The sequence below is a fragment of the Cervus elaphus genome, chromosome 23 (genome assembly GCF_910594005.1).
Source record: "Cervus elaphus chromosome 23, mCerEla1.1, whole genome shotgun sequence".
NCBI lineage: Eukaryota > Metazoa > Chordata > Mammalia > Artiodactyla > Cervidae > Cervus > Cervus elaphus.
The window spans coordinates 27716478-27738118 of NC_057837.1; the positions used below are offsets into that span (position 1 = coordinate 27716478).

Sequence of the window (21641 nt, forward strand, 5' to 3'; positions counted from 1 at the left end):
TACCCTAGACTCTGTCTTCAAGTCGGTTCCGCCTAAAGGCTCAGATATGACAAGAACTGATATGACAAGCCAGTATGTTATACTCATACATTTTTCTCCTAATCTATGTTAACGAAACTATATATTTGTATGGAAATCTGCCTTTCTCCAAGATTCATGTCAATCATTTTATGGCCCGGGATGAATTACCTGGTGCCATTCTCTGAGTTTTGAGACTTTTCCTTTCTTTAATTAGCAGCCTGCTGGCACCTGTATAACATCTAGCTAAAGACTAGCAGTGGGGGACTCTTTCTGCCCACTTCTGATGTCTATGTCAGAAGCTTTCTCTCTTGTATAATTTAATGAAACTTTATTACACAAAAGCTTTGAGCAATCAAACCTCATCTCTGGCCCCTGATTGAATTCTTCTCCTCCAGAGGCCAAGAATCCCAGCATCTTGCATGGTTCATCAACAACCTTTCACTTTCGCCAAGGGAACTTCCTGACCCAAGAAAGCAACCGAGGCCTCTTTCATTGCAGATGGATTCTTGCAGGTGGATTGCAAGTGGATTCACTGCAGCTGAGCTACCTTGGGAAGCCCCAGTCTCTGCCACGCACCTCCAATTCTGAGCTTTCAGAGGCCCGAGGCTTACTCACACCTGCGCACAATAATGAAGATGATACCTGACCGCACTCTCCCGGTCCCCTTTCCCCTGTGCTTCCATGCGCTTCCACATGGAGTGCTCCCCTACTCCTTGGAGGTGGCAGACCTGAATCTGTTCTGTCTTTTCTCTTTGCTGCAAATCTCTGGTCCCAGCATTCCTGCTTTAAACACATTTCTAGAAACTGGTGCAAAATGAACCTCGTTCAGTAACAGATGCTTGGATATTTGTTAGATGAACTAGTTGACATAAGGGACACAGAAAAAAGAGGAAAAGTTTCCTGACTGACTAGCTGCAGGTCACTCAGAATTGCACCAGGGAAATGACATTCTGCTGTCTGATTTTCCTGTTGAAGTCTAAGTTTTCAAATGTATTTTAAAGTAAGTTTGAACAGTTTGTTGCAAACAGTGCCTTACACAAGCTGTTTATGCTGACTTTCCACACATACATTTTATTTCCGGTTATTCCATAGTCCTGAGAGCATGTCAGGGATTCTCATGTCTTCCCCAGTTTCCACATGAACCTGAGCTTAAACTGGGTGTCCTTACAGAGAAACTGACAGAAACAGTGAATCGACACTTAGGAAAACACATGCTTTGCTTAAAGAAAGGGACTCTTCCTTATTACGTTTTTCTTATTAAAGCTTCAACTAGAATTTATAAAAATAAGAATTATGACTCCTTGCTGCCCTCAGCAGGTGGAGAAATACAATGCTCTATTTAAATAAATCTCTGTAACTCATGTCACTTGATATCCAAACCAGAACTATTTTAAAAGCTTTCTTGAACCTTGAAAGAGGTTAGGTTTCACTCATAAATGGTGAATGTTTTCAGTTGCCATGCCAAATATGAATTGACAGAGAAAGTTACCCTGGACTTCTTTCTTTAGAGAAAAAGACTTGGAAACATCCAGTCTGTTTTTTTTAAGGGGAGTGGTGGCCTAGAGAGGCCATGGAAGGAATCCTGTGTTAGAATGTGAGTTTCCATCCTTATTTTATAACCTAATACCCTTCTTAGGCCCTTCACTAACTGCACCTCTAATATTCATTGTTCCAGATTTGAAAAGAAATCTCACACAACACAAAATTGGGAGGTGGTGGGTTCTCTGTTTCAGAGCATTAAACCTTGCTTGCGTAAAGAGTTAACTGAATGAAAGAAACTGACTTAACACACTTCTTTATGCATCATCTTTATTAGTTGTACCCCAAGTTTTCCTTAAAACAGTAATATTTCACTTTTACTATCTTATATCCATTAAAGGCATCCCACCATACTGCATTATTACCCATATGGAATTAAATACTGCATCCGTGCACTTGGATTTTGTTAACATGGATAGAAACGATTAGATCATCTCATTGAGAAAAGATTTTCCTCTGACATCTTGTTGCACCTTGGTTTTCTTGACAAGAGTTTGAGCGAAGGGCTATTTCAAAGGTTGATTCTTTCTCCTTTCACGACACGCCCTCGAAATGCCCAAACATCCTGCAAATAATACCAACACAATCAGTTTCTGGGAACTTGGATTTACCTGTTCACCACAAGACAAAGATTTCTGGCATCTACTCATCGTTAAATAGGGGGGGAAAAAGACAGCCCTCCACAATAGTCATAAGGTAGTAAATAAAAACCACATTCTGAGACTCCAGTTAATTTACTTGCCAATATCTAAAATCATGTTTCATAAGCCAAGACAGTGAGTCCTCACACTGTCATCATGCTTTACTTGGTACTTGTGTTGATTACCGGTGTTCGGACGGGCTGTTATGTTTGCTCAGAAAGCAGTTTAATACCTAAGGTCCCGATGTCCTTGGTGATATTTGCCTGCCCCATTCTGAATGATCTGCTCCTGCAAATGATGTCCTAGGCTACTGGATTGGTTTTTTCTTCTTAGTTCCTAATAAGACAATTCAAACTCTTTTGCTTATTTTTCTGCAAACAGCAAAGTATGCTACAGAATGATTTTGGAACTGGACCTCCTCTGAAATCTCGGTCACTTAAGTAACTGAGGCCAGTCTCTTGAACTCTTCATGTTCTCATTAACAGCGTGGAGCTATCTCGACTGCTCCATTGAGTTTTGGTGAAGAAAAGGGACAGGGACATGCTTTTGTGCCCGCAAAGAACTCTATAGCAGAGTTAGTGTTGTTCTTCTAAGTAAAGTCGATAAACTATAGCTGAGACAGTCGTGAAAATAAATAGAGGAACTGATTGATTAGTACAACCCTGACAGACCTCACAGAATATATATGTTTTTTTCCCAATGCAAACTGACCCAAACAAACACTTCCTTGAGAATTGCTTTCTTTACAAATAAAGGAGGCCTAAGGATGACAGCACAAACCTTTCACAGCTATGAGTTCACAAAATTGCTTTGTCTTCCATTTCCTCATCTCTGAATCTTCTATTTCCTCTCCTACCTGTCTGTTCTGGAACACGATGGCTTGCCCAAAGACTTACAGAATCCAAGTCCCCCACACTGGGGAAGCAAGTAGTACAAACAAAACCCACTGTCATTCTTAGAAGGTCTCAGCAAGGTTTCCAAAAGGAGCTGTAAACATAAGCACTTCATACCTTCAAAATGAATCAGGTATGACACTATTAAGCATTTGAAGGAAAAAATCGAGAGCTTTACCTTGTCATTTCATACAAACATACCTTCAGAGTGATGTCTTTAAATCCATACTTTTTCCTGATCGTGTTGACAACTTCCTTTTCAATGTTTTTTTGACTGGTGCCATCCACATCTATGTAGTGACAGTTGGCATCCGCGAAATGGCAGGAAATTGCCTGTGGAAATTATTATGATCCAAAAGTGTATACGGGGAAGGGAACACAATTATGTAAGGAAGAAGTCTTTAACTTTTTAGCATTTGATTTTTCGATGAGTGGATATTGCCAAGTCCTACTAACGAATGTGTTGCAGGGTTTCTCATCACGTTCTCAATTACAGAAGTTACTGGAGGTTGTAATGAGTTGGTATTTCAATGGCCACAGGTGATAGCAGAAGAAAAACTGAAAAGACCTTGCAAGGGAAAATAATACACAGACACCCCTCTCCAATCCAAAGCGCAATTCCAGCCTGATAGCATTCACATGAAATACTCTTGTATTTTATGTGAAAAATATCTTGTTTCCTTTTGAAGCTAAGAAGGAAGTTACTTGATTCTCCCCAGTCTCAAAGGACTTATAAACAGATTTAACTTGCAAGGCAATAGTTGAAACTCACCTTCCTTGTAACAACTTATCTTAGGATGACTGCACCCATCGGAAGATCTTCCTACTTCTTACAGATTTCTAGGCAGTTGAGTCACAAACTTTATTTCCCATGGAAACCCTAGTACTATTCTACACCACACTGGAGCCTGAGGCAAAAGAGAAGACATGTACACTCCTACCTGTATGCTGTTATGCATTTATCAATGGCTAATATTTTCCCAACTTTAAAGCAGTCAAAAATATTAAAAAAAACCACCACGTTAGTATATTAAAACACACTATTTCCAGTGAACTGCCTGTATACCCCTTTGTCACAGTTCTAGGTGTCATGGTTTTAGAGGGTCCGATTTTTTTTTAATTTTTGGCATTGTGCTCACCCATGGACTTTTTGGCATTAATTTTTATTTCTTTTAACCAAGGCATTAAGATTTTATTTAACTGGATACTGAGATTTTTTGAGCCTCTGAGGGAGCTGCCTTCTTGCCTCACGCTCATGTCAGTCCTGTTGAGCCTGGTGGATATCTGAATGAATGGAGGATGAAATCTGACAACTAACCCTCAGTCACAGGGAGACAAGAGGGCTGTTGCCATAAACTGGAAAGCTTCACTCAGCCACAAAGAAGACACTAATATTTAGTATCAACAGCCATGTCATCCTAGGGAAATGTGAGCCCAGAGTATCATCAAGGTGATGAATTTTAGAGAAGCAAGAAATCTGGGAATTTATGAGAAATTCTGTCAGTTTTTAATGTAAGCACTGATCTCATAAAGCTGAAAACACTCTGAGGCTAAGGAGTGAAAAATATGGCCATATCTGATTTCCGGGTTGCCAATTCACACCTTCCTTTCCAATCAATAATATTTTAACCAATAGCAATAATATTACAGACGTTCCCCTTCTGTGACCTGTATATTTTCCAAATGTTATTATTTGGTATGTATGTCTGCCTTTGTCTTTTCCTCTGAAAACATGCTGTCAGTTGCCAAGTGACTAAGCTCTCTGTCTGGAGCAGTTCCATGAATGTTCACTAGTGATGGCATCCTAAGGTCATCTGGCTTCTTACTGCTGTAAGCAAAAAAGGACAAGGGAGACAAAAATATTACCTGGAAAATGCACCAGACTAAAGGGCAGCTGAGTTAAAAGTTACAAATCCTTTAACTTTTCATGTATTGGGATACTTTTCTTCCTCATGCATTCATCTTCAAACAGTGCTATGATGTGAACGTGTACCTTCCGGAATCCTTGACTTTTGTTCCGACCAGATCCATGGATGAGCAAAGGGTGAAAGAAAACGGTGTCTCCCTTCTCCATCACCAAGTGCACTCGGGCGTTGTTTTTGTCATAGTCCTGGATCCCGTGGAACATGATGTTGACTCCTCCCTAAAAACACGAGAGAAGCTAAGTCCAAAAGTGACGAAGCCAAGAATTAAAAATCTTATCAATGATTCAACAGGGAAAACAAAGCTTCTCTAAGTTCTTTCAAGAGGAAGAGATAAATAAATTAGATTTTTTTTAAAACTTCCATATACCAAACCTTCTCAGTTGACTGCTTTTAGAAAGCCATGTGTTGATGTTAAAATAATGAATTTTTTAGACCTGATGAAAAAGGTGGAATTTCCACCTACTATTCATTACTGAATGATAACTGAAGACCCAGATCAGGTTTGCGTTTGTGGGAATGCAGGAGATCACCTTGCCTGGTGAACCCATGCTCATTCTTTCCCAGCATGCTCTTCTCCTCACCTGGAACTTGCATCAATCACTCCTCTATTACTTAGGAGTATCTCTAAGAAGTTAACTAATCTCCCAGCTCGCAGAGAGAAAACACTCGGTCCTTCCCAGCCCAGAAACCACGTAGGTAACATCCAGAGTAAAGAAAGAATAGTAAATTAAAACATTAGCTTTTAAAATATTTTCCACTCCCTGTTTTTCCAAGTCAGTCAATGCACAAAAAGAAAAAAACAAAAATCATGGTTTGTTTTCAAATTATTTTCTTTTTTTAAAATATATATATTTATATTTGTATATTTATATTTGTGTATTTATATATATTTGTATATTTGGCTGCATCAGGTCTTTGTTGTGGCACGTGGCACCTTCATTGTGTCATTCAGGATCTTTCAGTTGCAGCCCATGCTTCTCCAGTTTTGGCACATGGGCTTAGTTGTTCTGCAGCATGTGGGATCTTAGATTGAATGTGTGTCCCCTGCATTGCAAGGTGGATTCTTAAGCACTGGACCACCAGGGAAGTCCCTCAGACTATTTTCTAACTATTTAAAAAATATTTTCAAAGTTAGTTATTGCATTAATAGTTATATCTTTATGAAACAAACTGAAATGAGGAATAGCAATGTTTGCAATCTTTTATGGGTCTTTGGAGGACAGCATCCCATTTCCTTTCCTAAGACTATTCCAACTTCAAATTCCTTTTGGGAGTGACTACTTCCCTGTTGCACTGTGTTGAGTCTTTGCCTCCTGCCCAATGTGCATGTGTGAGCAAGATAAGCTCGTCTGACCTCCCATTGCTTCTACTTTGAATCTGAGCAGATGACTGAAGCGACTGGACATAGTCAAGATTCACCTGACCATTCCAGGTGCTGCAGCCCAACTCTTCCCACTGAAGAAGGGCTTCCTCTTTCCTCCTCACCCTCCAGAGCTGGCAGCCTGCCCACGGATGCTGCATGTCCCTGTGGCCCTCCCTTCAGCTTGAGTCACTGAGAGCCCACTTCTGTTGCTTGCAACAACCTTCCCTAAACCACAACTTAACTGAAGAATTTCAGAGTTTATAGCAGAATCTAGACTCAAGGTATTTTCACCTAGCAATAATCCTCAGTTCAAGAATTCTAACTACTTGACACAGAAGTCCTGAAAGCCATATTCTTTACGTCTCACAGAAACATGTGTACTCTTTCTGCCTTAAGTGTACTCTTTCTGCCACAGTGTACAATCACTGTGCTCTTCCGACCTTGATCATTACTACAGGATTCGGAGAGCTTATTGCCTTACATCTAAAACGCTATGGGTGTCCTCTCCAGTTTCTCTGTCTCTGGACTCCTACTCCTGCAATACATTCTGTGCCAGGTTCTTGAAGAAATGATTTGATCTCCTCACTCATGGGCCCCAAAGCATTGACCAGTTCTCCAGCATCACCAACTGAATTGATAAACCATGGAACAGCCTCATAATGGAATACTGCTCAGTCCTCCCCAGAGCCTCTCTCTGCTGGTCTCTCCAGGTGGAAGCAGATGATCCTCTTCTTCACTGAGACAGCAACCAGTCAGTGTGTACGACTCATGTGGCTCACACATCTGCTGTTACCGTGTTTGTGTCTGACCTCTGCATTTAGGCTTTGTAATCTCAGATCTTTTATAGCATCACCAAAGTCCACCTCTTCGGTTGGCCTTCAAGTACTTGTTGAAAGAATAAAGGTGATCATTTGATCAGACATCCTGGAATTTTCCCTGCTCCTCATTCTAAATCCTAGTAACAATGTTTTCCTAAGAAAGGAAATGTCATCTTATTGGCAAAGCTCTTTATGTATACTAATGTGAAATCAAAACAACAAAATGTTCTGATCAAGACTCAGCCGTCTAGCAGACTTACCTCCCACTGGGGATAATCATGGGGTTTCAAGGGGCCTTTGTGTGTCCCTGGCAGCACAACCAGACAGCCGTTGTTCCGGTCAATGTGCTCCATGGCTGTCCAGGCACAAACGATGCTATTGCTGGGCCTGAACGGGAAATAGTGCAGATCCTGGTGCAAGGGATGACGGGATGTCTTCTTGCCTGAAACAGAATCTGTTGTTAAAATAAACTCGAGTCCCAGAATTCTTCTCCTCTGCCTGAAAAGCCAGAACAATGAACTATCCTTGCAAAAGCCAAACAGAAGAGACAATGCTGAACGAAATCAGCCTCTACAGATGAGCACCAAATTAGAAGACTACTGCTGCTGCTGCTGCCAAGTCGCTTCAGTCGTGTCCGACTCTGTGCGACCCCATAGACGGCAGCCCACCAGGCTCCCCCGTCCCTAGCATTCTCCAGGCAAGAACACTGGAGTCGGCTGCATTTCGTTCTCCAATGCATGAAAGTGAAAAGTGACAGTGAAGTCGCTCAGTCGTGTCTGACTCTTAGCGACCCCACGGACTGCAGCCTACCAGGCTCCTCCGGTCACGGGATTTTCCAGGCAAGATTACTGGAGTGGGGTGCTATTGCCTCTCCAAATTAGAAGACGGAATCAGCACAGAGCCTCTGGACCCTATCTGTAATTCTTTCTGGGTTCCTGGTAACCGAGGAATACTTACACTATTTTCTAGAAATCTGCACATATGTCATCATCTCCATTGTGCTTTATTCCTCCCTAACTCTGGTTTGGGCACAGAGTTTAGCATGCTCCAAGTCAGTTCAGTCACTCAGTTGAGTCTGACTCTTTGCGACCCCATGGACTGCAGCTCGCCAGGCTTCCCTGTCCATCACCAACTCCCAGAGCTTGGTCAAACTCATGCCATCGAGTTGGTGATGCCATCCAACCATCTCTTCCTCTGTTGTCCCCTTCTCTTCCTGCCTTCAATCTTTCCCAGCATCAGGGTCTTTTCTAATGAGTCAGTTCTTCCCATCAGGTGGCCAACACATTGGAGGGTATTCCCCAAAAAGGTTGACTAGTTAAAGAGAGTGGTCAAATCTGAGGCTGTCTGATAAACTAAGTGGCTGATATTTAAAAAGTATTCATTAGTTAACTAAATATATAAATAGTAGGACTCGCAGAGGTTTCACCACCAAACTAGAGCCATTTGGTGTACAATCACTGTGGAGAATCAGAGATACTACACCCACATTCACAGTCTCCCCTAGAACTGCCCTCTGAACGTGGTTCCCCCAGGCCAGGGGATTTCTCCAGCCAGGACACCCAGGGAGGGAAAGGCCTGCTGATGTTAGGCTACAGGCTTAGGGCATAAACCTCCCTTGGCCATCAGGACAGAGACAAAGTAGAAATGGATCAAAGATCTCTAATGGCTGATTTCCTGCCACTGATACAGCTGAATTTCTCAGTGTGGCCCAAGAGCCATCTGCATTAGCATCTCCGAGTACGGTTAATAAAATCCAGGTTTCTAGGTTCTATTTTCTGAATCAGTCTCTCTAGCAGGGAGGGCTTAGAAGCTACATTTTACCAAGTACATGGACTTTTAAGAATAATTATGGTATGTGATAAATCAGTTTTAAATTTGTTACTAATAATACTGTCTTCAGATCAGGAAGGCAAAGTGCACATTCTCATGCATCAGTGAGACTGGGTAACAAAGCTTAGAGATGTTGACTATCAGGAGTCTGTGGGGTAGAGAGACAGTCGTGTTTTATTAAACTGCATCTTTCAGAAGCCACCTGTCTATAGTCCCAGCAATAACCCAATAGTTAACATCGACATCACTATTATACTTCAGTGTTGTTATGGTGTAAGCTACTTTGAGCCTTAAGTGAAAGTATATATATTCATTTATGTAAAAATTTAGCAGTTGTGCACTTTGCTATTTTTCTTTCTTTCTTTCTTTGCTTTTCTTTTCCTTTACCAATAAGAGCTCTTTACCAGAATCTGGAGGTTTGTTTATCAGCATTGTATGCATGGCCATAATATTGGGTCCGGTGAAGCACTCCACATACTTCAGAATCTAAGGAAAAAGGAGGGAAATCAGATGCACAAGCATGCGGCACAGAGTATATCTATCTATACTAGAACCCAGTTGGCGTCGTTTAAATCAGTCAACCAATATTTCACAGACTTGCAAACAAACCACGCAAAAGGGAGCAACTGGAAATCATCGGAAACACTCTCAAACAGGCTTTTTGGAACCAACTGAAAATCTAAGTGCTTCTTCTACAAGAGAGACATGAGTTTTTCTGAGACATCAGCTACGAAGGGCAGGAATTAAACCTCCGATGAAAAAGATGCCCAAACTGGCAGGGCCAATTGAAAGAAAAAGATGATGATGTTGTTCAGTCACTAAGTCCTGTCTGACTCTTTGAGACCCCACAGACTGCAGCACACCTGGCTTCCCTATCCTTCACTGTCTCTCAGAGTTTGCTCAAATTCACATCCATATTCAATCTCTACTTCTGTCTGACTCCAAAAAATGAAGCACCTTCTATGGCTTTCACTTATATGATCTCTTCTGCATAAGGAATGTAGGTAATTTAAGTATAAAACACTTGAAATGTTACAAAAATCCCAGGAGTCCAGCCTAATGCTTGTTTTTTTTTAATAAAAAGTTTGTTTTCCTCATTTTGGGGGTATTCAAAAAGTGGAAAAAGGGTTGTTTTTTACTTTTTTAAAAAAATTTTGTGTGGGGTATAGTTGAATTATAATGTATTTGTTTCAGGTGTATAGTGAAATGAAACTGTTATACATATACATATATACACTAAGATTCTTTTCCCATACAGGCCATTACTGAGTATTGAGTAGAGTTCCCTGTGCTATACAGTAATCATTATTAGTTGTCTGATTTATATACAGTGTGTGTACGTGTCAATCCCAGTCTTCCAATTTATCTCTCCTAGGCTGTGATTTTCTCAACGGTCATCATTCAAGAGCCATCCTCAGATTTTCTGTTCTGCGTTGAAGAACTTCCCAATATATTTAGCGGATATTCTCTACATGTCTTATCTTAGTCTTATCCTGATTAATACTATTCTTGAAATCATGGGTTTGAGGTGCTGGTTCATTTTTCCAATACATATTAAAATAAACACCTAGCTATTAGAAGAATATCTACCGCCTAAAAAATCATTGCATGAACCACCAGACACATGGTTTGCAGGTTACAGACATAGGAACATCCTGACAAGACACTCTATCCCATGTTGCCGATAATTTCCAGCTTTTATCAAGATCCACCCTCACAATTTTCATTTCCAAAACAGGACACGAAGTTGGGAAGAATGCGGGGTTCAGAGGGGCCACATCCCTTCTCGTCCCCAACTCAAGAGGCCAGACCTCCCAGGTGCCTCAGCTGTGCAGTCTTCATGAATCAGACTTTCTAACAGCACTTGGGGTATAAGTTCTAATAAGTATTTTGTGCAAAGTGTCCTTTTAAACCATTCTAAATGAATGGTCAGAAACCATAGTACAGGACTTCCTTATGCTACAGTGGATAAGAACCCCGCTGCCAGTGCAGGGGACATGGATTTGATCTCTGCTCCAGGAAGATTCCACACGCAAGGAGCACCTAAGCCCACGCACTCCTACTGCTGAGAGCCAGCTCTGCAGCCTGCGAGCAGCAGCAAGAGAAGCCACTGAAATGAGAAGCCCATGCACCTCAACTAGAGAGTAGCCCATGCGCAGCAACGAAGACACAGCATGAGCAAAAATAAATAAATGAGAAAAAAATAATAAAAAAAGAAACTGCAACACATTCATGCAAGGGAATACTATGCAATAGTTTACAAAGTATAAAGTAGAACCATAGACACCAACGGAAAGATGTCTCATATGTACTACCAGTGGGAAAAACAAGGTGACAACCAGGATGCTTCCTGTTACACAAAAGGTGGGGTTATACAAACATGCTTGATTATACCTGAAACGATTCTAGATGAATATATAAACTGAACAGTGAGTGGTGCTGAGAGTACAAGAATTTACTTTTCACTCATGTCATTCCACACTAGATGTTTTTGTAACTATGAACTACTCTTAAAGAATAATTTTTAAGAAACCTACTTTAAATTTAAAAACAGACACCATTCCACACTAGATATTTTTGTAACTATGAACTACTCTTAAAGAATAATTTTAAGAAACCTACTTTAAATTTAAAAACAGACACCTCTGCTGACCAGATTCATAAAACAAATTGAAATGATCTGCAATAGGTAAGCCTCAGCACTTTATTCCCCGTGGACATGCCTGTAGGGAGTGTGAGAATGTGCTCTCCTTACACAGAATTCCTGCTCTTCTCCAGGAAAAACAGCAAAATTATGAGGATTTCTCAGTCTTGGCACTACTGACATTTTGGGCTGCATCATTCTTTGTTTGCTGCAACAGGCTATTCTGTGCATTATAGCATCCCTGGACCCAGTAGCAGCATCTGGATCTCTACCCATTAAAACCCACCACCCCTCCTGCCTGACAAGCAAACATGTCTCCAGACATTGCCAAATGTCTGCCTCTGATTGAGAACCACTGCTATAGGGCCCCAGTAGAAAACAGCAAGATCTGATTCTTTGCAACTCCATGGACTGTAGCTTCCAGGCTCCTCTGTCCAGGAGCTTCTCCAGGCAAGAATACTGGAGTGGGCTGCTATTTCCTTCTCCAGGGGATCTCCTCAAACCAGGGATCAAACCCATGTCTCTAAAAACTCCTGCAGTAGAGGGGGGTTCTTTAACACTAGCGCCACCTGGGAAGCCCAGTAGAAAAGGGCAAGGTAAAACGAAAAAAACAAAAAAACTTATAAAGATTTCAGAGGCAGGCATGCAGATGGGCTATTAGCTTAAAGAGAAAGAAAGCACAGGAAGATCTGGAACCTCAGGGAGGGTGCAGTATCTGAAGAGTTCCTCATCTTCTTGGAAATCCTGGACCTTGGAAACCACTTTCTCACTTGGCACATATTCTGATTTGGGGATGGTGACATCTCTCATCACCGACAATCCGAATGGTTTCACCTCTCCTCTGCAGATTCTTTCAAACTCATTCCTAGAAAATTCATTGGTAAATGATGTCAGCACCGAAGGCGCTAAGCACCTGCCTGGCCTTCCCCTTGTTCTGTGGCAAGACTCCAAGACTTGGGAGTGGTTTCTCTGCACTAAGTGGTCCTCAATCCTATGTCGAATAGTTCTGATGACAGGAAGGAGAAAATGGCCAACTCAGAAGTGCCTGCCTCCTAACTGTGGAGTTGAAATTCGCTATCAGAATTTGAATAGTCCTTAGCTTAGTGGACCAGTGGGGAAATATTTGTGATTTGGTTTCATCAGAACAAAATAGCAAACACTTCCCTAGCATCACTATGCACCAGGCCCTGTTCAAAGAACTCCGTCTCTACTTTACCTGTTTAGTCCTAAAACCACTCTAGCACATAAATACTGTTATTTCCCCCATTCTGCAGATATAGAAACAGGCATGGAAAAGTTAAGGAAACTGCTCTACACCTACAACATTAACTGAAGAGGCTGAGATTAAAGCCACTCTGGCTCAAACCCAGGTTCTAACAAGCCGCTTCCTAACAAACCTGATCCCTGAAAAATATCTGAACACTCACAAGGTAATCCTACCCATAGTCCCACTGCACACACAGAATACACATTCCTGTTATATATCAAAGGGTGTTACTGTACCTAAAGCGTTGAATATCAGCATCAGACACCAAATTTTTAATGACAAGAAATCCATTTTCTTCATAAAATTTTCTCTGTTCTAGGCTTAGAACATTATTCTCCCGAGTATACCTAAAGGGAAAAAAAAATCTCAAATAAGGCCAGTTTAAAAATCATAACCTAACAATATTTATCAAGAACCTCAGAAATGTTTGTACTCTTCCACTCAGCAAGTTTATTTCTAGAACTTTAAACAAATAATCTGAAAAAATTTTAAGTTTTAAATCAAAGTATTAATTACTGTCACCAAGAAAACAAAGAATAATTAACTGACTATATTATATCCTTTCAATGGGATATGACTTGACATTAAAAATGAAGAACATATAATAGCAAGGACAGTGCTTATTAAATTAAAATGTGATGACAGTGATGTAAAACCAAGACACTATTTGTTTAAAACAAGAAGACTATAAAGAAATAAAGCCAAAACAAAAATGTTTCACAGTGAAACATTTTATTGCCTTTATGTAATGGCATTATGAATGATTTTCTAAATTTACCCGATTTCTGTGATTTTAAAATATATCTGTAACAAATATGTATATTTCAGAAAGGAAACAAATAATATATTTTATGTTTTTAATTGTCTGATTCATGCATTTATGGAGGAAATCAAGTATGAAAATCGAAGTAAGTGTAAAGCACACACACAAACTCAAATCCCCCTGTCCATTCCTCTAGTTTGGAACTCTGACTCTATGAGAATATCCCATGGAGATCAATGTCTTCCACTTCAAAGATGACTTTAAGATAAACCAAAGATGCTAGCTGAGATATCAGAGTGACCAAAAAACTGGCTATTTAAATGAGATATACCATGCCTTAATTTTGCAAAATAAACTTATGCACTTTGTGACATTTTCCCTTCTTTCTAAATTTTAAAATACATACAAAAAGTGTCTTCAAAATTTTCCATAATTGTTCCAATGAGAACAAGTCCTGGATTCAGAGGATTTGTATAATAAATCTTATCAGCCAATATGTATTTTATAACTGAGTTATCACTGGAAAAAAAAAAACACCTTTATATACATTGTACAGTTAAGAATTAAAATTATATCTACTTACTGGAATTGTTGGGGATGGAAACTGGCAAGAGAACCAACCCCCGAAGTGTGGCGAGCTATCTAGGATGTGATTTAAGGCAAATCAAGTGAAGTGTAGGCATCACCCTTCTAGAATCAACCCACCCTGGATTGGTTTTCACAAGGGAAGACCAGCCCTACACAGTCATCAGGCACACTGACTACACACAAACACTCCGAAGCACTATTGCTTAGATCATCTCATTTCACAATAACCTAAGGAGGTGCCTGGAAGCCAAGAGCTTTATTATTCCAACTGCACAGAGCAGAAACCCTAGGCTGGTGTCAGGGTTCAGTAACTGGTCCAAGGTCACCCAGCAGAAAACAGCTGAGCTGAGACTTGACCAACATTGTATTCATACTTTCCATCTATTTTATTCCCCCTGGATATTCCTTTCACCAAACTACTGAGTGAATAAAAATGGAAATTTTTTATTCTATTCTATTCTAGAAATAAGGAGAACCGTGTTCTATTCAAAAGAAGTTTTTCTCTTAGTGGGAGTTAGTCCAAAATATTAGAAACAGTTTGGCTGGTCATTAAAAAAAAAAAAGAACACCTTTATAAAAAATGTTTGCCAACTCTGACTCAAGAATAAGCACTTGTTAGTTTCATGGAGTACCTCTCTGTAAAGCAGTGTTTCTCAGATGAAGTGGGTATGATGGGTATCAGATTCACCCAGAGAACTTTTTCAAACCCCTACTAGAGTTCAAGCTCCAAGATGCTGCCCTCAGTTAAAAAATCACTCTGGCTTTGGATTGACACATTCATACTGCTATATTTAAAATGGATAACCAACAAAGTCCTACTGTATAGCACAGGGAACTCTATTCAATGTTATGTGGCAGCCTGATGGGAGGGAGTTTGGGGGAGAATGGATACATGTATATGTATTGCTGAGTCCCTCTGCTGGTCTACCTGAGACTATCAAAATTGTTAATCCACAGACTCCAATATAAAATAAAACGTTTTTAAAATCACTCTGATAGAACTGAGTTGCATCTTTCAGTTGTATTAAGGCTGGAAAATACTTGGAGAATGAGTGGAATAAAGAAACATTAGTTGCCTTCGATTTAAGATCTGCATGCAGCATACAGCCTTTCACACGGCTCTGACCAACCTGTGGTTTCTCAAAAGAAAAAAAAAAGTTCATGAAATTAACAATGACTCCAAGAAAAATATGATCCACACAGTAGAGTATCATTCTTAAATATCTTAAAACATCTAAAAGTTCCTTCTAGTTTTCTCTCCAGTCATCACCAGATGATTGACTTAGGATCTCATTTGTTTTGGTCATTTTTTTCATTGTTTCTTTAGCTGAAAGAGCTACTTTCTGAATGACACTTCACATAAACATGTGATCCTTTTTGAATGATGTCTGTATATAAGTGGGGACAATATAACAGTCAAGAAGATGGGACTTCCCTGGCAGTCCAGTGGTTAGGACCTGGGCCTTTCACTGCCCAGGGCCTGGGTTCAGGCCTTGGTCAGGAAATTAAGATCCCACAAGCCTCCAATGTGGAAAATGAAAAAAAGTCCAGGAAAGAGGGGGGCCAGGAGTCACAATTACTAGCTACTGTCTGTTTTCCCCGAAGGAGAGAGTTAACCTCTTTGTCAGATGTTCTCAACAAAATGTGGCTGCCAGGACAGTCCAGACATCAGCCTTCCAGTCCTTTTCTCCTCTCTCCCACTCCTGCATTATGGTTTTTATTTTAGTTATTGTTGTTCTTGGAGAGTTTTCTTAGTTTACAAAGCTAATAATCATTTACTATGTTTACTATACAAAGCTAGTAATCCTGGGAAAAAATGGATTCGAAAATCTGTACAGTACAGCATGGTCCTGAACATGTAATTATGCAATTATGTAAATACATAGGAAAAAAAAAGACCAAAGTGTTTACAAATAATAATCTGTGAGAAGTCGAATTATGGGTCATATAGATTTTCTTCTTTGTGTTTATGTACATTTAAACACTGCACTGATACTTTAAAAATTATTCCTTATTTCTTAAAGGAATCATTAAGGTTGGGAGGAAATTGCCACATAATTTCTAGTAGTTTCTTTAAGCCTAAACCACACACATATTCACTGAAAATTTAGGCAGAGACGCTCACCACTTCTGGCTATGCAAATTGAATGAATTAAAATGAAAACTTCAGTTCCTTAAGTTGACTGTCGCATTTCAAGTGCTCATAGCCACATGTAGCCACCACACTGAACAGTGCCGGCAAAAGACATTTTTCCTCCATCACAGGAGCTTGTATTGGACAGTGCTGTTCTAGGAAATAGAGATGAAAAAAACACAAGCTCTGACCTTGACACGATTATAACTAAGTCCAGTGAGATCAGAATATTAAATTTTAGGAAATTTCCTGTCCGTCCAGTGGTTAGGACTCCGTGCTTCCACTGCAGCGGGCACAGATGGCTTTGATCACTAGTCGGGGAACTAAAAGCCTAGGTGCTGTGAGCATGCCCGCCCTCCTCCCACAACCTCACCCCCCACCACCCCCGCAAAAAAACAAAACAAAACCCACAATTAAAATTTTAAAATAGTAACAGACTGGACCCGGAAACCTTAATCTACTTCCAGTTATATGTAGGCTCATATGCTGGCACTTCTCAAAACTGAACTATTAATAGTATCACACCAAGTGAAAGGTTGCTCGTCCCGCCCCCAAGCATTTGATACCACAGGTCTCAGAGGAGCCTGACTACCTGGATTTGTAGCAACTACCTAGGTAGTCCTGGGGGGCTGCCCTGGGGACCACGCTTTGACAACCACTGATTCCGTTAATTGACCTTGCTCAGGAATGGTAATTTCTCCTAACCTCAAAAGCTTTCTCACCTGTAAAGTGAGATTACATCATCACTTGGGTTCCCTTTCCCAGTTTGTGGGGGAGATTTTAAATTTATAACGATTCGAATACGTCAAGGCTTGGAACACAGTTGGGAGAGCAACAATGGAAGTAAAAGAAATAGTATAATCGTTCCAGGAGAGATTTCAGAATCTAAATATAGCAGAGCAGAGTCGAATGCAGTCACTTAAGGGTAAAAAAAAGAAAGAAATCCCAGCCCGTGTTGGGCCCTGAATGAGATCACTGAACACGCAAAAACAATTCTGTAAAGCAAGTTGATTTCTGAGTCCCACAGTGACCTCTCTCTGGATCCAACACCGGTGGCGCACAGATTGACTTGGGGTTAATTTCAGAAGGCCTGATCAGGAGCGGACACAGGACGCCACTCCACGAGCTGGAGCCAGCAGCCCCAGACCCACCGGGCGGACAAGTCCCCTCTTGGGCCTTCGGGACGCACCTGACCTGGCCCCCCAGCGCCCTAAAGAGATGTGACCATCACGAGACAGGTGCTGCGGAGCCAGGAAGAGCCAACGGGGAGGTTGAACAATGCGCCCTGAAAGCCGCCACACTTCCGGCTCAAACCCCGCGAACCCAAAGGATACAACGGTCCCCGCCGAGCGGCAAGCGAGGTGTCGCAGCAAGACGCGCAAGCGAGCGGAAGCTCGGTCCGGATCCATTGCGGGAGGGCAATACCCGGCGCCAGGCCTGGAGCACTTCACTCTGGTCGGGGGCCCCGCCTCCGCTTAGAGGGAGGGGCTTGGGGCGGCCGTGTCTCGACGAGGAGGCGGGGCTGGGGTAGCACCGCCTCCCGAGTTGGCCTGGGCCTTGCGCGCAGATTCTCCAGCCCGACCTCTGGGTGAGGGTGTTTCCTGTCAGAGTTCTTTGCTTTTGCAAGAGTCCAAAGATCGGCTCTGTCACATCCAGAGGAAGACTAATCCACAGGGGCTAATCTCCCACGCGGAAATAGGACCAGAACAAAACTCACATACTTAACTGCATCGTTCCACATATTTTATTCTACAGAGCTGATCCTTCCAAACTCTGAATGCAGAGTTCCAAAGAATAGCAAGGAGAGATAAGAAAGCCTTCCTCAATGATCATTGCAAAGAAATAGAGGAAAAGAATGGAATGTGAAAGTCTAGAGAGCTCTTCAAAAAAATTCGAGATGTCAAGGAAACGTTTCATGCAAAGATGTGCACAATAAAGGACAGAACTGGTATGGACCTAACAGAAGCAGAAGATATTAAGAAGAGGTGGCGAGAATACACAGAACTATACAAAAAAGATCTTCACGACCCAGATAATCACGATGGTGTGATCACTCACCTAGAGCCAGACATCCTGGAATGCGAAGTCAGGTGGGCCTTAGAAGCATCACTACAAACAAAGCTAGTGGAGAGATGGAATTCCAGTTGAGGTATTTCAAATCCTAAAAGATGATGCTGTGAAAGTGCTGCACTCAGTATGCCAGCAAATTTGGGAGACTCAACAGTGGCCACAGGACTGGCAAAGGTCAGTTTTCATTCGAAGCCAAAGAAAGGCTTTGCCAAAAGATGTTCAAATTACTACACAGATACACTCATCTCACATGCTACTAAAGTCATGCTCAAAATTCCCAAGCCAGGCTGCAACAGTACGTGAGTGGTGAATATCCAGATGTTCACGCTGGATTAGAAAAGGCAGAGAAACCAGAGATCAAATTGCCAACACCCGTTGGATCATCAGAAAAGCAAGAGACTTTCAAAAAAACATCAACTTCTGCTTTATTGACACTGCCAAAGCCTTTGACTGTGTGGATCACAGCAAACTGTGGAAAATTCTAAAAGAGATGGGAATACCAGACTACCTTATCTGCCTCCTGAGAAATCTGTATGCAGGTCAGGAAGAAACAGTTAGAACTGGACATGGAACAACAGACTGGTTCCAAGTCAGGAATGGAATGCATCAAGGCTGTATATTGTCACCCTGCTTATTTAACTTATATGCAGAGTACATCATGCAAAATATCCAGCTTGATGAAGCACATGCTGAAATCAAGATTTCCGGGAGAAATATCAATAACGTCAGATATGCAGATGACACGACCCTTATGGAGGAAAACGAAGAACTAAAGAGCCTCTGGATGAAAATGAAAGAAGAGAGTGAAAAAGTTGGTTAAAGCTCAACATTCAGGAACCTCGATCATGGCATCCAGTCCCATCACGTCATGGCAAATAGATGGGGAAACAATAGAAACAGTGGGAGACTTTTTTTTTGGGGGGGGGGGCTCCAATATCACTGCAGATGGTGACTGCAGCCATGAAATTAAAAGACAGTTGCTCCTTGGGAGAAAAGCTATGACCAACCTAGACAACATATTAAAAAGCAGAGACATTATTTTGTTGACGAAGGTCCGTCTAGTCAAAGCTATGGTTTTTCCAGTAGTCATGTACAAATGTGAGAGTTGGACCATAAAGAAACTGAGCACCAAAGAATTGATGCTTTTGGGTTTTTTTTGTTTGTTTGTTTTTAGAATTAATGCTTTTGAACTGTGGTGTTGAAGAAGACTCTTGAGAGTCCCTTGAACTGCAAGGAGATCAAACCAGCCAATCCTAAAGGAAATCAACCCTGAATATTCATTGGAAGGACTGATGCTGAAGCTGAAACTGCACTACTTTGGCCACCTGATGGGAAGAGCTGACTCATTAGAAAAGACCCTAATATTGGGCAAGAATGAAAGTAGGAGGAGTAGCAGATGACAGAGGATGAGATGGTTGGATGGCATCACTGACTCTATGGATATGAGTTTGAGCAAGCTCTGGGAGGTGGTGATGGACAAGGAAGCTTGGTGTGCTGCAGTCCATGGGGTTTCAAAGGGGAGGAAATGACCTAGGGACTGAACTGAACTGAACTGAACTGATCCTTCCACTCATCTGCTGCAGGAATGAAAATTCATGATGTTCAGCGCTGGAAGTAACATGTGCTTTCCAAAAGTCCCCTTTAATTTAGCAGGAATCTGTCTGAAATATTAGAAACAGTTTGGTTAATGTTTTTAAAGTTGTTTAGGAAATAAATGATTTCTATGAAATGTCTAAGCCATGGTATATGATGTAATTTTAAATTTGCTGAAGAACTGGATTCTTTTTTTTCAATTCAGTGAGTTTGGGGAAGAGTATGGGTCATGGTGTTGACCCTTTAAATTCTACATACAAGTAGTATCAAGTAGCATATGTCCTTCTATGACTAGCTTATTTCACTTAGCATAATGCTCTCAAGATTTATTCCATGTTGTCCTACATGCCAGGGTTACTTCTTTACTAAGGCTGAATAACTTTCCATGTGTATACATAATCTGTCTTCTCCACCCATTCATCCACTGATGGACACTTAGGTTGTTTCTGTATCTTGGCTATCATAATACTGTGGCAGTGAACATGGGGGTGTGGGTATTTCTTCAAGATCCTGGATTTCAAGTCATTTAGATAAATACCTAGAACTGGGATTGCTGAATCATATGGTAGTTCTATTTTAATTTTTTTGAGGTACCGTTTACATAGTGGTTACCATAGTGGCTGTAAGAACTAGAAATTCTTCTCATAAGATCTCTTTCCCATGTCATATCTACAGATAGCTGACTTACCATGTCATTGGGTTTTTCCCTCTCACTTTTTGTTTCTTTATCTGAAAGAGTTACTATCAGAGTGCCTCACATCATAAACCTGTTTTCATTTCTTACTGATGCCTTTATATAATGTGGTGAAACTGCCATAGTCAAGGAGAGAAGCAGGACTCAGTTACTAGCTGCTGCCTGTGTTCTCAGAGGCAGAAAGAAGAAAGGGCTGTCCTTGGGCTTCCACCTGAGTCCTTTATTCTTTGCCCATGATTCCTCCTTACCAAGACTCCTCAATTCTTTTACTTAACAGAAGGACCGTGGGCCTGTCCTTATCAGCTCTTATCTGATTCCCCTCTAACTTCTCATCACACAGCTGGAGCCTGATCCTGTATTTGTCAACTGGATCATCAAGCGTTTTCAAGGGGTGCACTTATGTTTATCATAGTTTGAAATGAAGTGTCTGGCTTTTGATAGGTACAGAAAAGAGAATCTGCATCTCTGAAACGTTCTGAGAAAAAGCCCTGCCGGATTCTGCGTGTGTGCTTAGCTGGTCAGTCGTGTCCGACTCTTTGCGACCCCATGGACTGTAGCCCTCCAGGCTCCTCTGTCCATGGGGACATTCTCCAGGCAGGAATGCTGGAGTGGGTTGCTATGCCCACCTCCAGGGGATCTTCCCTGTGGACATGGTAATGGTCAAATGGGTGTCTCATACTGCCCTCGCCTGGTGAAATGTGGGGACTGTGGGGAGGAGGGAAAAATAAATGGGTCAATTCGGTTTGTATCTACCCAACGTTTTTCTTTTTTGTTGTTTTTTTATTGAAGTATAGTTGTATTGTGTAAGTTTCAGGTGTACAATAAAGTGATTCAGTTATACATGAACATTTATGTGTA

General features: G+C 41.2%; 1 protein-coding gene and 2 long non-coding RNA genes across 5 annotated transcripts in view; 1 reads left to right on the forward strand and 2 right to left on the reverse strand.

Annotated features, from left to right (window-relative positions):
- Nucleotides 1-10533, forward strand: part of LOC122681594 — a 42100-nt gene extending 31567 nt beyond the window's left edge. For both annotated transcript variants that reach the window (XR_006337045.1, XR_006337046.1), the window contains one exon: nt 10406-10533. This is a non-coding gene — a long non-coding RNA (uncharacterized LOC122681594). The remainder of the gene's footprint in view (nt 1-10405) is intronic.
- PHYH (phytanoyl-CoA 2-hydroxylase) lies at nt 1814-17912 on the reverse strand. Its single transcript, XM_043883822.1, has 9 exons — nt 17761-17912; nt 14288-14346; nt 13178-13288; nt 12371-12539; nt 9435-9516; nt 7461-7642; nt 5088-5237; nt 3296-3427; nt 1814-2125 (listed from the first exon to the last, which is right to left on the reverse strand). Exons 1-9 carry the CDS (start codon nt 17833-17835, stop codon nt 2072-2074), a joined length of 1014 nt encoding a protein of 337 aa, XP_043739757.1. The 5' UTR covers nt 17836-17912; the 3' UTR covers nt 1814-2071.
- LOC122681593 lies at nt 14354-17536 on the reverse strand. Of its 2 annotated transcripts, none has more exons than XR_006337044.1 (3): nt 17149-17536; nt 16418-16581; nt 14354-15422 (listed from the first exon to the last, which is right to left on the reverse strand). It is a non-coding gene; the product is annotated as an uncharacterized LOC122681593 (long non-coding RNA). The 2 variants fall into 2 exon arrangements; XR_006337043.1 differs by having other exon boundaries at nt 14354-15431.
- Nucleotides 17913-21641: the final 3729 nt, after the last annotated feature.